At 41.6% G+C, this 16,577-nt stretch overlaps 1 protein-coding gene across 5 annotated transcripts in view; it reads right to left on the bottom strand.

Moving 5' to 3' along the window:
• Positions 1-16,577, bottom strand: part of LOC138296696 (adhesion G protein-coupled receptor F5-like) — a 1,100,568-nt gene that overhangs the window by 133,423 nt on the left and 950,568 nt on the right. For all 5 annotated transcript variants that reach the window (XM_069236068.1, XM_069236070.1, XM_069236069.1 and 2 more), the window contains 2 exons: positions 3,407-3,448; positions 3,260-3,319 (listed from right to left, as the gene is read on the bottom strand). In XM_069236068.1, coding sequence (XP_069092169.1) covers positions 3,260-3,319; positions 3,407-3,448 — 102 coding nt within the window. The remainder of the gene's footprint in view (positions 1-3,259; positions 3,320-3,406; positions 3,449-16,577) is intronic.

Genomic DNA, 16,577 nt, shown 5'->3' with positions numbered 1-16,577 from the left:
GAGTTGGGCAGGCCATCAGCCTTCAGTCAGAAGGGCCCTCATTGGCTCCATACAGGGATTGAATAGCCTATAGGGCAGTTAGGTAGTGTTTGGGGTGCTGCCCTGATAGGCCAATGTGTGGGCCGTTGTTTGGCTGTTTGCTGGCCTGTTTTAGGTCTGGTGGGCTGGTTTACACTGTTGATTTCCAAGCTTTCATTACAAATATTTCCTGTAGCACACAGAAATGCATGCAGTGTCCCACACCTTTTAAAACACCTATACAATGTATCTTTACCATTTCAAAACAGCCCTGCAAATGTCCACAGTCTATCAAGAATAATTTTCATATTGCATGGTTGGCAACCTATGCATGTGCTAGTGTGTATATTATACAGTGAAAAATTAGGATGCTACTTTCTATCCTGGTTAATACAACTATTGTTCGAATTCTGACAGAAAAAGATGAGAAATGCTACTTGCCATGATTGACCGTTACAGTTAACCTGTGATTGATATGACCTTACCCTTACCAAACACTTAGACAGCTGTTGGCTATGGGTGGATACCTTATTGTGAGTGGTGTACGCTCCTTGAGACAGGTTAAGCTGTTCCTATGATACCTGTTGCTGTATGGCTGCACAGAATGAGAATCCTTGGGCTCCCTGCAGATTACCTAATTTGAGCCAGTGGTTTTCGTTGCTCGGCACTAAGCACTTAATTGTCAACTCCTGTACTTATGATAGTCTGCCACACGGTGGCCCTGTTTGTCTGATTTAGAGTGAGCACAACAACAGTTGTTTACTAATGGAATATACATTAAAAGTACAAATGCCTGCCACCCAAACTATTCTTGTACTTTTGGGGTCTGGGAATAGTCTGAATTGCCACACTTGTAGAAGTGTGATGGTTAGTAGTTGTGTTGGTACTGCCACTGGCAGGGCTGACAAGGGTAATGGGTGGAGAAAGCTGCAGTGTCCTCTTGATGAAGCCGCTGGCATTTATTTTATTACAAATTAAGCTCTTCCTCTCTCCTATCAAAAACCCTGTGCAAAACATAGTCCTATTTCTGTGTCAGTGCTGTTGGGGCCATGATAGTTCTCCACATGTAATGCAGAGTCCACATTTCTGATCCACCGAACAACCCTCAAGAAAACCCCTCATGGCTTACCATCAGAGCACACTCTATGCCCCAGCACTTTCACTCTGTGCAGTCTCCCAACCCCATGCAGTGTCTCTTCATTACGGCTCTCGCACAAGAGAGCCTTCCCTGCTCCCAGCAGGTTGCCACTTCTTAAGCACACATAATAAAATAATAAACTGTCCTTTGCGTAGTGACACACAGAGACACACAAGGTAAGCTACACATTCATGCATGCAGCACATGTACAGACTAACATAGTTCAACAAACCAAGGGACATCAGCTCACACTAAGGCCATCACAAATACAGACACATAGGCCAACAGAAATGCCACCATACACCTACATACACAGCATACACAGAGGTATACATACCTGCACACACGTATGGTAAGAAAACACCCATGTAGCTAGACTGATGACTGCAGTGGCTAGAGGGATCCATGGATGCATAGCTATGATTGTCTACGAGGAGGAAGAGCAGTGTGCATTGTTTGTGTGTGTTGGTCCAATACAGAATGTAGACTGCATTGTTACATTACTAACCCCTTTATGTTCTATTTGCACAATGGCAACAAATATGCTGATATAGATCTATAGAAAACAGGTGTGTCAGATGTGATGTTTACATCCCTATGGAAACAATAATAAAAACTGAAAGAAATATGGATTTAAATCACACTCCTGTGAGTTCCTGGTGTGTTTATTTCAGTGATTTCACCTTAACAGGTATGGCATTCCCTGCAATTTGGCTATAAATCAGTATGGAATTCATTCAGGGGCAGCAGTGATCTACAAGAAGACTAGTGTCATCACACAACTTGAGCCTGAGAATAGAAGTTAAAGTCTTATAGATACCTTTGACTGAGAAAATAAATTATGAGTGGCTGCTTAATGCCTATGGGGCAGGCAACTGCAGTATCCACCCCCAATAGAATGATGAGATAGCCTGGAATGCGGCAGATCTGTTTACCTTCACACTTTCAGCTGCTTTGGACAAAAGATACGGGTGCGCGTAGCTCGCGTAATTGGTACTAGCATAATTACGCATAAATACCACAAAATTATGAGTACTCGCTCACAATAATGTAAGAAGGATAACCCAGCATTTAGCACTTTTTCTGAGCTCAAAATGTACCCTTGTATTTAAAATGGACTAGAAAATGTATTTTGTGATAAGAAAATTGTGCTAAATGCAAGAGGACACAACAGCAGCATCGCATAATTTCGGTAAAGTCTCATCACAAGAGTAATGCAAAATTACAAAAATTACCCTGATTACTCCAGCCTAATTAAAATTACTCCCAGGCCTACTGAAAGAAAAGCAGAAAATGAGTAATTACTACAGGAATAAAATCTGTATTTAAAGATTCGCTTGGTAAATCGTCATTTCTTAGTAAACCATCAGGGCACAACTAGTGATGAGAGGAATTTTCCCCAACCCAGGAGTTACTGGTACCCTCTGAAGCAGTATCTCCGGGTGGGAGAGGAATACTAGCACTTTTTCCAGCACTTGTAACAAAGGTACAAGAAAGCCCAAGCCTCATTATTAAATAGATTCAAATGGGTTCCATAGGACTTCTGCCAGATAACTTCTATTAGAACACTGGAAGGTGGAGAGCTCTATTGAAGACAATGGCGTAGCTCTGGGCTCATAATGGATAGTATAAACATTCTGCTCCTATATTACAATTTTTCTCTTTATGTTTCTCCCTTTTTAATTTAGAACATTCACCTTAGTGGGTGGAATGTTCTAATAGCCTTATAGCCCTTCTGCCTTGGCAATACCGTTTGTCAAAGGTCTTCTTACTTGTTATATACCCTCACCTGTAGGTTGGGCGTATAACTAAGGTTCTTTAACAATTGGTATAGCCCTAGGCAGTGAGCTCTAATGCTATAATATGCTACCAAGGTCCTAGGTGGGCATAAAGGTTTGTTTTTGTTTACAAATACTACCACTCATAAAATAGTACAGAGATAGAAAAGCCCTCCTAATTACTTAGTCAAATATTGATACATTAACTCACCAGCAATGACCCAGATCTATCCTCAAATTGGTGGTATGCAACCTCCTTCATTTCCTAAACATTTTGGAATATCTTAATGCATCCAAAGAAATGACTTGGTGCAAACTGGCATACCTTAGTCTGCTGGGAAACCCATCTTGATAGTGACATTCGCTGGAGCAATGCTTCTCTAACCTGAATTGTTAAGAAGTGTGAAAGAAAAGTTAATAGAAAGTAGCCATAAACAGAAATTACTTTAACAGAAAATATAAAAATTCATACCTTTGTATCCCAAAGAGTTGCAAAGACCAAAATGAATAGACCCTGCAAACACACAGACATTAAATAGATTAAAAATTGCATGTAATGTTTCATATTCCATACATAAACATGTTATAATGGTCCAATGTATTTCTTTTAACACAATGCAAGAGTACAAACAATGTAGCCCCTTCACTGACAAGCATTAGTCCGTCCTTATATATTAACTGTATGGTATATCCCTAACAAAGGGAAGAAACAATGAAACATCAATGACTGTGGAAGCTTAGTTAAACACTATAGCCTACATTTTATGTCAGTGGTTTCCTAATGTCTGTTGACATGAATTGTGCTAGCAAAATGCTTTTATTAACAATGTGCAAAGCTTATTTTAAGGAACACTAGTGCTGATGTAAAATTTGTAGTAGGTAACTGTCAACACCAGAGCAGTGCGCGCTCTATTGGCGACAAAAATGCAAAAACCCAGCACTCTCAAAACAACGTAATTTATGCATTGTGCTGATATGTTGTGGTTTAACCTTTTGCATTGCAGAGTTCAATCCTGAAAACTTATTTTTAATATGCTTACAAATACTGTTCCTTTGCAATGTATTGCTGCATGTTTTCAATGTTTTCAGAGTGTGTTAGGGTGTGGCCCCTTTCCAGGGCCTTCCAGACACTTTCCCTGCAACATGCCTGGGTGTGGTTCTGGGCTGGGCCAAGACTCTATAAAAGAGAGCCAGCCAAACTCCCAGTGCTCACTATTCAGAGGTCCCGGTGCAGAGCAGCAGCTTCTTCCTGAGCTCCTGTCCCGGCAGCCTATTTGGATCTTCCAGTCTTCTGCCCTTCATCCTTCATTGGTGATCATTGTTCCAGGCGGTAAGACGGTGGTTGGACTGTTCCGACACCGTTATTGAGAATTTTCATATTCTTGGTTTAATTCTTAAATGAGTAACAGATTACTTGCACGCTACCATTTCTTGACATTTATATGGTAGTTTACAAATAGGCAAGACGCGCAACTCGTTTCATGAGGATTTAACTTTGTAGTTCATTGCACGCTACCATTTCTTGACATTTACATGGTGGCTTAAGAATCGGCAAAAGAAGCGCGATTCATTTCATTGTACTTTGATCTTGTTATTTATTGTGAGCTGTTATTTCTTGACATTTACATCGGGTTTTACGAATCGGCAAGACGCGCGATTCGATTAATGATGATTTGACTTTGATATTCATTGCGTGCTACCATTTCTTGGTATTTTACATGGTGACACTCGAATCGGCAAGACGCACGATTCTCTCCTCGAGTTTATTTCATGTTGTTTATTGAATGCCACTATTCTAAGATATTTATTATGTAATATTTGAGTTGACAAGTTATGTGATTTGTTTCCTGAATCCATATTGTGTTATTCATGGTGCACAATCCTTTTATGGTGTTTACTATATATATATATATATATATATATATATATATCTGCAATATGCGCAATTTGTGTTGAAACATTTTAAGAGTACACAGAAGGCCAGAGTTTCTAGATGCAATATTGTATGGTCCAAGTATACATTCTCAAAACAGGATTTATATGACTGGTTTAAAATTTTGTCAGAATGTTTTTTCGGATTCTCATGTAAAGGAAAGTACTTGAATAAGAAAGTTTTCATTGAATTCATCTTGATTCCCCTACAGGTATCCGGCCATCTTGAAACTTAGTCATTTTAAACTTAACTCTTAGATTGTTCATGTTTTCAGAGTGACTAGGCTTAGAATCATAGTCTAGTATTGATTTCAGGAGATATAATTTTCATATCATGTGTTCTAACCTTTTTCTTACTACAGGTCTCCTTCCCAGCTGTTCCCTTTCTAATCCCCTCTTCCCCTCTTGAACTCTCTCAGTCTCTGTGATTTATCCATCAGAGTCTTGGAGCTGTTCAGTGGTGGATATGTTGGGAACGTGCACAGACCCCGAGGATCTGGTGACTCTGACAGAATAGTGAGCCCACTAATTATTATCCTCCTGGCTTGTGTATGTTCTCAGCATGGCCACGCTAGACGAGTTAGTCAAGGCTATCACCCAGCTCCAAGCAGAGGTGGTATCATCCAAAGAATTGACAACTAGCTTAGCAGAGAGAGTGAGAGTCAGTTGCAAGATAAGGTAGAGAAGAAGGAACAAAGTCTCACAGGTGTGTCTTGGCCAGGTACTTCTTCTCAGGCTTCTGGAAGTAATCCGATTTCCCTAAATGTTCCTTCTGCAATTCCTTTAGCTCCCCTAGAATGTTTCTCAGGTGACCCTTTGAAAGCGCAATCTTTCCTGGTTCAAGTGGAACTACACTTCACCTGCAGACCAAATACTTTCCCGATGCCCAGTCCAAAGTAGCGTTCTTGTTATCATATCTGTCTGGGGATGCAGCTACTTGGGCAATTCCTCTTGTGCGTAAAAATAGTCCCTTATTGTACAACTGGAGAAATTTTGTTCGTGAATTTGAGAGAGTTTTTGATCGTAGAACTGTAACACAGTCAGCAGATCGTGAATTATTAGATTTAGGCCAAGGGAATCAAGACCTAGTGTCGTATTTAGCCAACTTTAACCGTCTGGTTGCTGAGACATCCTGGCCTAAAGAAAAACACGCGGTCTTGTGTTACAAGGGACTCAAAGAGGAACTTAAAGAAATCTTAGCTCAAATCGACCCACAGCCTACAGACTGTCAAGAATTAATAAATCTTGTCTTGAGACTTGATCATCGTTTAGCAGAACGTAAAGGAACGCGCAAAAAGATTTAAAGATATTCATGGCACGTTCATGATAAAGGAGACTCAAGAACTCCGAAAGAAAGAACGCCGGAACCAATGGAAATTGGAACTATCAGAAGATCTTTGATCAAAGATGAAAAGGACCTATGCAGAAAAAATGGACAATGTCTTTATTGTGGGCAAAAAGGTCATTTTGCCAAAGATTGTCCAATCAAACCAAAGTACAAGCAAGGTCCAGTTCAGAAGGTTGCAGCCAATGCGCCAGTCGAGTTGGAAAACTAAAACACCCAAGATGCAGAGAAGGGTTGCTCTTGGGTGTCACCGTGGACCCTTCACAATCTAGACATCTTAAACTGGAAATAAGAGTTCAGGTCAAGAAAAAGATCTATTTAAAAAAAGCTCTAGTTGATTCTGGGGCTACTGGGAACTTTGTTGATGTCCAATTGGTTCGTGCATGGGGGATCCCATGTATTGAAAAGAAGACCCCAGAAATCATCCAGGCAGTTGATGGAAAACTCTTGACTGGAGGTCCGGTAACTCTTCAGACTATCCCCTTGTATATGATTTGTGAAGATAAGAATCAAAGAAAGAAACATAAAGAGAAAATCATCCTTGACGTGATCCATGCTCCCCAAAATGGGATTATCCTCGGCTTGCCATGGTTAACTCATCACAATCCGGAGATCAATTGGGCAGAACGAAAAATCGTGTTCTCATCTGCGCTATGTAACGAACAATGTCTCCAAAAGACTCAAGTACCAAAAGTTTGCAACTCTTACATAGCTACTGCAGCGGAGAAAGAAATTCAGCTGCCCAAACAGTATTCATTTTACAAAGATGTATTTGATGAGAAAGGAGCAGAGACTCTACCTCCTCATAGATCTTATGACTGTCAAATTGATCTAGCCCCAGGTGCAATACTTCCCAACTGTCGTGTATATGCCCTGTCAGAACATGAAAATCAACATTTATGAAAATACCTAGATCAATTTTTGGAGAATGGCTTCATTCGCCCCTCTAAGTCTCTTGCAGCTTCGCCTTTGTTTTTTGTTCCAAAAGCTAATGGAGAACTTCGAACTTGCATCGACTATAGGGGTTTGAACAAAGTCACCATCAAGAATAAATATCCTTTACCCCTAATTCCGGTCTTATTGGAACAAGTAAGGAGAGCAAAAATCTACACGAAGCTTGACCTTCGAGGTGCTTATCATTTGGTCAGAATGAGAGAGGGTGACGAATGGAAAACAGCGTTCAAGACAAGATATGGCCTTTTTGAATACACCGTCATGCCTTTTGGTCTGTGTAATGCTCCAGCAGCATTTCAATTTTTCTTGAATGACGTTCTTAGAGAGTACCTCGACATATTTACCATAGTCTACATCGATGACATTTTGAACTACTCAGACAATGAAAACGAACATGTCCAACATGTCAAGAAAATTCTTGCAGCCCTTCAAAAACACCATTTATATTGCAAACTAACCAAGTGTGAGTTTCATGTTAACACAGTTGAGTTTTTAGGGGTCATTCTTACCCCTCAAGGTTTGATGATGGCAGAAAAGAAAGTAAAAGCCATATCTGATTGACCCACCCCAAAGACTGTTCGTGATGTACAATGTTTCCTGGGGTTTGCAAATTTTTACCGGAGGTTTATAAATAATTTCTTCCAGACAGTGGCTCCAATCACTAAGCTACTAAGAAAGAAAGAAAAGTTTGTATGGTCCCCAGAAGCTGATCAAGCCTTCTCGACTTTGAAGGAAGCTTTCTCCACTGACCCAGTCTTGACTCATCCTGATGCAAATCAACCTTTCATAGTCGAAGCTGATGCTTCAGATGTAGCAGTAGGAGCCGTCTTATCACAACGAAATAAAGACACTGGTCAACTTCATCCTGTAGCTTATATGTCTCGGAAGTTGAACGAAGCCGAACAGAACTATATCATTGCTGAAAAAGAGCTTCTGGCGATTCGTGACGCCTTTAAAAACTGGAGACATCATTTGTTGGGTGCCAAATACACTGTCACAGTATATACTGATCATCGTAATCTTCAATTCATGAGTTACGCCAGACTTTTGACCCCTCGGCAATTACGCTGGATGATTTTTTTTGCCGAATTTGATTTTGTAGTAACCTTCCGGCCTGGTAAAGATAATCGCAAAGTGACGCCTTGTCCCATCAAGAGTCTACCACGTTCCCTGCATTTCAAGCCTCCAGAGCTATCACTGCTCCTGTCAAGGTTCTATGTATCATAAAAACTGAAGATTTCTTTGAAGAAATTCGCAACTCTTTCACTGTTGAAAAATGGCAAACATGGGCCCAAGCAGATCCCAAAAGGTCAATCAAGCAAGGTTTACCCTTTCATGACGCTCGTTTGTTCGTACCCACTACCAAACTTCACAAGATAGTGTTTCATTGGTTGCATGTTATACCTACGGCAGGTCACCCAGGTACTCCTAAAACTCTTGAACTGATCCAACGCTATTTTTGGTGGCTTACCCTAACAAAAGATATAAAAGCAATGGTAAAAAACTGTGAAGTTTGTGCTCGCATTAAAACAAGTCATTCAAAACCAAAAGGTTTGTTACATCCATTTCCAACCCCAAGTCGTCCATGGGAGCACATTTCTTTAGGCTTTATTACCGGTCTGCCAGTGGTTCAACAGCATTCAGTAATTCTGGTAGTACAGATTCTTGAGGTATAATTGATTGCACAATTGGGACAGGGACAATGAAAACTTGTTGTGAGAGTGCTAATATTGATTGGTGTTAGTGAAACCTATTGCACAAAGGGGAAATTGTATCATGCATGGTTATTCCCCACTGCTCGAGATATCATTCTGGTGTATGTATGCGTAAGTAAGTCAGAGGTGTAAAAACCTTAATTACGATTTGTTTCTTGTATGAATTAACTACTTTGAATTCTTTAGTAGAGCAGACAAAAGTTATTTGTTTATTGTGCTTCCTTAGAGTTGTAGAATGTGTGTATACAAAAACTTGTAAAGAAGGGTAAAGCCGCAGCACGGAGTGGAGAACTACTTCAGAGTGTGCTGTGTTGGAATAGGCAGTTGGTGTGAAGTGCCACACTGGGATCGGGTAACGAGTCATCAAGTGATAGGCTCTGGTAGGTTTACAGGAAATGGATTATACCAAACTATAAATTCAACCAAAAGATTGAAATTCATCAAACTGATATTTGTTCATTTATTGCTAAATTCTTGTGATCAAGAAATGTCTGAAAGTCCTTAGAGATGTAATGAAGTGTGATGTGTGAGTCCATGTTTGGGTGGGTGAAGAGGTTCCAACTGAAGGATGCCAGCTCATTATATGGCAACAAATGTAGAGCGTCATACATGTTTGTGGCTTCATCAATGGTACAACATTAGTGAAAATGAAGGACTGTTTAGATTTCCACAATATGGTACTTTTAATTTAAAGATCACATGCTTAAGAGAGTTATATGAAATGAAGCCACCTCCTATGCCTACACAGAAAGAAGCATTACACCCTTGGGACAAGGCAGCGCATGCCAAAGAGAAAGAATAATATCCGAACAGAGCAAAGAGAGCAGTGCGACATTATGCAGATGCTCAATGATCTATGGGATGAAGGACAGCAGAGGTGGTGAAAATGTGTAGTTGAGGAAGCTAGAATGTGCCCAGCAATAACAACTGATAAATTCACATTGTTTTGCAGTGAGAGGTTGGGCTGCACTCTCTCTGTGCTTCCTCAGTTGCATGGAGACTCTTGAAGACCTGTGGTATATTTTTCAACTATACTTGATACAGTTGCCGCAGAACTGCCCAGCTGAACTAAGCATTTGCAGCAGTTAGTCTTTGTATTAAGAGAAATGATATCATAGTGATGGGACACCTCTTACAGTGATGGTTCCGCACTTGGTAGAAATATTGCTCACCCATACAAAACCTCAGTATTTGACAAACAGCAGACTTACAAAATTTAAACAATGGTTTTTCTGTAAATTCTGTTTTGAAAAGGTGACAAACACGCAATCACACTACATTGTCACTGTTGCCTGAAAGTAAAATTCATGATAATGAAGTTGAACATAACTGCCTGGATTTTATGGATTTATGCGCCAAGCCAAGACCAGACATGAAGGTGAACCCCCTCAATAATCCAGACTATATACTTGTTGTGGACTGCTCATGTCTAAGAGAAAACGAAGGAACCTTGAGAGCAGTCTACGCTGTTTACACAAGTTGGGGAATTAATTGCCCTTTCTTGAGCTTGCTGCCTTGCAGCTCAGTTAAGAGTAACCATATTCACAGATAGTCAATATGGCTTTGGTGTGGTCCATGATTTAGATAGTCAATATGGCTTTGGTGTGGTCCATGACTTTGAGCGGATGTGGTCACAAAGGGGATTTATGGTGCCATCTGGGTCCCCTATTAGAAGCAGGCAATATGTGGTGAAATGATTAGGGGCTTTGCAGTTACACCAAGAAATTGCAGTAGTTAAATGTGAAGCTCACAGAAGAGACAATGACTATGTCACTGTTGGAAACCAATGTGGAATGCACATTTAGTAGAGAATATACAAATGAAACGGAGGAAGATATCACCTTTTCTATGCTGTTGGGAGTAGCTGTTACATGGGAAGAAATCAAGTGATTGCTGGAAGAAGTTTCAGAGGCCGAACAGCAAGGGTTGGATCATAGCCAGACGTGTTAAAATGCTAATGACATTTGGGTTTCAGCAACTACAAAACCAGTGTTTCTAGTTTGCTGTTTCCCATGGGAACAACATTTGCATGGTCCTGCACACATTGGAAGGGATGCAATGGTTAAGCTGTTTAGACACAATTGGTTTAATCTAAGCTTTAGAGTTTTAGCTGACAAGCTCTGTTGTAGGTGCATAACATGTCAACAGATGAATATAGGGAGAAGAACTCATGTAACACTTAGCCACATTGGAAGATCAGGAAGACCCTTTAATAGGATGCAGTTAGACTTAAGTGAAATGCCCGTTTGCAATGGGCTGAGGAATGTCCTGGTAAAAGTGTGCAGTATCTCCCGATGGTTGAAAGCCTACACAACATGTATAAATGACAGTGTCACTGTAGCTAAACTGCTGTTACTTGAACTCATTCCATGGTTCAGATTCCCGGTTTCTCTGGAGTCGGACCAAGGGACCCATTTCAATGATGAGGTCTTTAGAATGCTGTATGTGGCTCTGAATGGAATAGGAAATGCACTGTGGCTATTGTCCTGAGGCTTCAGGAATAGTCAAACAACAAATGGTCATGACAATTAGGGGGTCATTACGACCCTGGCAGACGGCAGAGAAGCGGCGGTAAGACCGCCAACAGGCTGGCGGTCTAAGTTTTGCGAGTATGACCATAGCGGTTACCGTCATGGTCATCCGCCGCTTCTCCCTTCCGCCCGCCAGGGTGGAGACGACCGCTGGGCTGAAGACCTGGGTCTCCAGCCCGGCGGTCGTCACTATACCGCCGGCGGTATTTGGACCCGGCTGACCGCCATGGATTTCATGCGGTTTGGAACTGCCATGAAACCCATGGCGGTAAGCACTATCAGTGCCAGGGAATTCCTTCCCTGGCACTGATAGGGGTATCCCCCAACCCCCACCCCAACTCCCTCCCCTACGCCCCCACCACCCCTGCCACCCCCAAAGGTGGCAGGACCCCCCTCTCCACCCCGACCCCCAACATCACATCACTCATTCACACACGACACGCACGCAGGCACCACCAACACACATACGCACACACACTGACATACATGCCAACATCCCCACACACAGTCAGACACGCACACCCACATTCAAACATAAACTCACACATCCATACAGACATAACTACAGACATACACGCACTCATTTCCAAACACACAACACCCCCACAAGCATACACGCACTCACACACCCCCTCTACATACACACATGCACACCCCATGCACGCACACAACACACAAAACCCCCCCACCCCCCTCCCCTAACGGACGATCGACTTACCTGGTCCGTCGATCCTCCGGGAGGGGACGGGATCCATGGGGGCTGCTCCGCCAACACCACACCGTCAACAGAACACCGCCACACCGAATCACAGGATGTGATTCGGTGGGCGGTGTTCTGTTGACGTGGCGGTGGAGGTGGAGCAACCTCCACTTCACTGCGCCCGCCAGTAAGGCTGTTGGCGTCTCTCAGTCCGAAAAAGGACGGAGAGCTGCCAACACTCATAATACGCCGAGCGGAAAAACGCCACAACTGGCGGTCTTCAGCACGGCGGTCCCTCGGCGGTCTTGACAAAAGACCGCCAAGGTCAAAATGACCCCCTTAATCTCTAATAAAAATAAAAACAAGAAGAATTGAGAAGAGTTAACTAGGGCCAATGTTGCAATAGAAGTGTAGGGATAACATTTTTAGAAGAAGACAAAGTAGGACTAGAGATGCGTCACAAAGATTTTTGTACTTAAGCTGAATAAAAACTGCAAGTAAATCACTGAAAGTTTTGCTTCTTTTCACAATTAGACTTCACCACAGAACACTAAAACTGCCTGCTGCTAAATTCTACTCAAGGTAAGACTGTAGACAAACATGTGTATCCTTACCGGAGCTAAGTGTATGCTAGTGTTTATTGTTACATTAATAGTTGTAGTATTAGGAATTCTAATACTTTTAGTTGGAATAAGTTTGCCACCAGAGATAGAACTACAACACCTGCACACCCAATAGATGAGCTTTATTTGTGGACTATTTAAATGTATCAACTAATGATTATTTTGGATTAATTCAGGAATACACTCAAGTTTTAGATGCTAAATACTGTTTTATTTGTGCAAGCTTACCTTCTTCAGCTGCTTAAAAAGTATCATCACATCCCACTTTTCTGTGCAAATACATGTAGTATTTTACTTAGCTTATTTTATAGATAGGGATGTAATGAATATTATTTTTCCAATTATGACATGATTCTTTCCAAAGCTGCTCTTCAGAAAATAATCGGTTCTCACCCACAAGCAAAAAACATGGAAATTGCATGGTGTCTCTAGATCTCTCAAAGTTATAGACATTGTTAAAGCATATAAAAAATAAATCTAACCTGTTTAATGAGCCCATTAGAAAAGAAGTTAGGGCTACATGTACGAAATAATGGATTTGCAACTTGGAAATTGTGAGTAAGAGCAACTCGCAGTTTACGAGTTGCTAAAACGTATGTTCAACAGTGTCAATGACACTGTCTGCAATTTGCAAGGGGGTCGCAAATGACCTACTTCATGAATACTCATAAGGTAGGTCGCAATTTGCGACCCCATTGGGAATGGCTGCCCTCAAAGGGATGGTGGCCTGCTGGAGACAGCAGACCACCATGTCTGTGACTGCTTTTAAATAAAGCAGTTTTTTTTTTAATGCAGCCCGTTTTCCTTAAAGGAAAACAAGATGCATTTCAATAACAAAAATGTAAAAGTTTTCTTTTCATTTTTTCAGAGCAGGCAGTGGTGCTCTGAAAAAATGTTTTTACTGCCATTCACAAAGGGGACCCCCTTCCCGTTTGCGAATGGGTTAGCACTAGTTTGACACTGGTGCTAACTGCGATTGTTTTGCGACCTCATTTGAGGTCACAAAACAATCATACATGGGACTGCGACTCGCAATTAGGAAGGGAACACCCCTTCCTAATTGCGACTCGCAAACCCTTTTTGCGATTCAGTAAATAGTTTACCGAATCACAAAAATGGGTCCGAATATCCCAAAATGCATTTTGCACATTGCAAACGGCCTGATTTGCTGTTTGCAACGTGCAAAATGCTACGTACATGTGGCCCTTAATTTTATCATTAGAGGAGAGAAAAGCTCAAATTGTTCACAATGCAGACAAAGAGGCAGACATTTTAATAAATGTTTGAAAGAAAGAGGAAGATGAATAGTAAAAGAAAATCAATTATCTAGAATTAAAATAGGTACACAAAACAAGGGGAAATTATGTGTTTACAACAGAAGAAATCAGTTTAGAAAAAATCTCATTGGGCAAGTAATTTTGAACACACATTTGAAGTTTTGGGAGGACCTGTTACATTTTTAACAGGGGGACAAAGCAGGTATTCTAGGAGTTTATTTTGTGTGTGGACAAGATGCCTATTTTTAGTTGTCTGCAAGTTGAGGGGGGAGGGCTGTTTGCTATTTAGCTTTATTGTTTCCTAAAATATATCTTGTGAACAGCATAGATGCTTCAACAATGACACCACCCCCATAGACACAACAAAGTGCTAATGAAGGGACACAAATAGTGGGAAACATTTTTGTAGCGATCACACCACCTGTAGTAGTAGTTGTAAATGATTTAAAGTTATCAACTGTAATAGATAAACTGGTTACTAGAATATATGGTGCCTTGTTGGCATTTAACACAGAATTAGTGGCTATTAGAGCCATTTTCTTGCAAGCTTGATTAGCTTTAAATATAGTATTAGCTAGGAATTTAAAGGAGACTTGCAAATTGCTTTTTTAATTAGGCCCAACATCATGCAATATTGCATTCAAGCTTCTCTGGCTCCAAACTCCTTGTAACTTACCCATAGACATCTTTTCTCATGTGGGCACAATCATATCATGGTGGTACTTGTCAAATAGTCTATTAGAAGATGACATATATCTGAGAATCTGCTGAAAGGCTTATGTCGAGATAGAGTTATTTTCCCCATTGCTAGAAGAATCCAGCCAAAAGTGTAACGTAGCTTTGTAGAGTTTGGAGCACTCTAGCCACCGAAAGGATGCACAGGTGTAAGTGCCTGAGCTGATTAAATTCAAGTTTGATATCTGCAACAGTCTTCCCAGCAGCAATGGTTCTGCTGTCGGCCAACCAATTAGATACCGTTTTTTATTGCTCTCCAAAAGGCCACATAGGTTTGTTGTTAGACATCCAGGGGCATATTTACTGAAAGAGTGGCGCAGGGCAGTGCAGCAAGTGAAAGGGCAAAAATGCACCATATTATTGAAATACTGTACATTTCTGTCCTTTCCACCTGCGCTGGCACCCTTTTGGCTGCCTAGCGCCAACCCAGGCACCCTGGTACCGTGGTGCCTGTGCTGCATGCAGGACGTTTTTTTTACTCTTTCTATGTGCGCATAATACAGCACACATAGAAAGAGTAAAACAACGAGAAGATATAAAGATATTTGTTCTTGTTACACCTCCCCTGGGGAGGCATATGGTTTTGACACATTCCCAGGTTGTCATAGCTGTATAAATCTGAAAATGCGTCAAACCCCATGGGTGTTTTGTGAGAAAACACACCGCAATGCCCATGGAATGCCATGTGACGCATAGTAAAGCAACGGAGCAACTGGTGCTCCCTTGCCTTAATTCATATCTATGAGGCCATGCAAAGCCACGCAAAGTGGCCTTGCATGGCCTCATAGATATGGGTCTGTAGTTTCCGCCACCCGAGAGTCAAAAAAAGTAACACTCCAGCAGAGCACAGGGCTTGTAAACATGCTCCCCAATGTAGTAAGCTGGCATTTTTGTGACAGTACCTACGTAAGGGCATCCCATGCAAAATGTACAGACAACACTTATTGGTTTACAGGGCTTAAATTAATAATCTCAAGTGTTCTATTTGTGGTAATGTGGTTAAGCAATTTAGGCTTATCAGAGGGTAGTGTACACACCGAGTCAATACATGAGAAACACAGTCTGAGAAATTTGAGATCAGTGTAGAAAAATAACACATATATTTATATAATTTCAGACAATAAGATCATCAGAATCAAGTTAGCACTTTTGGAGTAATAGATTTTTGTAGGAATAGAAAAATACAGTTGAATAATCGTTTTCAAGGTATGAGCCTCAAACGCAATATTGTTATCCTATTGGAGAAACCTGCACTGTAAACATACACTTGCGAACGGTTCCTGAGGATGTCTTTTGGGACGTAAGGTGCTTAGGGGCCAAGGTGTTTCTACCTGCCCTGGTGAGTCTGGGTGCAGAGGTGCTGGTCGCGTTGGTAGCCTTGAGGGCTACACAGTCAATACACAGTCAGTAACAAAAGCACCTGAAAAAGAAAGCCTGTAAGTGGGGTCTTAGGGACAATTCTTGCAGAACCCAAAGTGAGGCTCGGCTCTTGAAGCTCTCTGGAGCACAGGGCCATAGCTGGTTTGTGTGAACCCGGGCTGGGGGGCTCGGTGCAGAGGTGTTTCGTCCGGTGGGTCACTGCAGTTAGAGGCTCTGACGACTTAATGGAAGAGAAAAAACAGGGTAGCTGGGCCATCCAGATCATGATCTTGTGGATCCTGATGTCCCCCAATGGCAGGTTGGTGCCTGGGTCAGTGGTGTCCAGACTGGACATGCAACAAACCTTTGTAGTTGCAAGGGCTCAAGAACCCAGGGTATAGGTGCTGAAAGGTGCTTAGAGGGTCAATGTCTCAAGATTTTGTGAGAGCAACGGGGCTGGCCTCCTGGATAC

The sequence above is a fragment of the Pleurodeles waltl genome, chromosome 5 (genome assembly GCF_031143425.1).
Source record: "Pleurodeles waltl isolate 20211129_DDA chromosome 5, aPleWal1.hap1.20221129, whole genome shotgun sequence".
Lineage (NCBI taxonomy): Eukaryota > Metazoa > Chordata > Amphibia > Caudata > Salamandridae > Pleurodeles > Pleurodeles waltl.
This window is presented reverse-complemented; position numbering and strand designations above follow the sequence as displayed.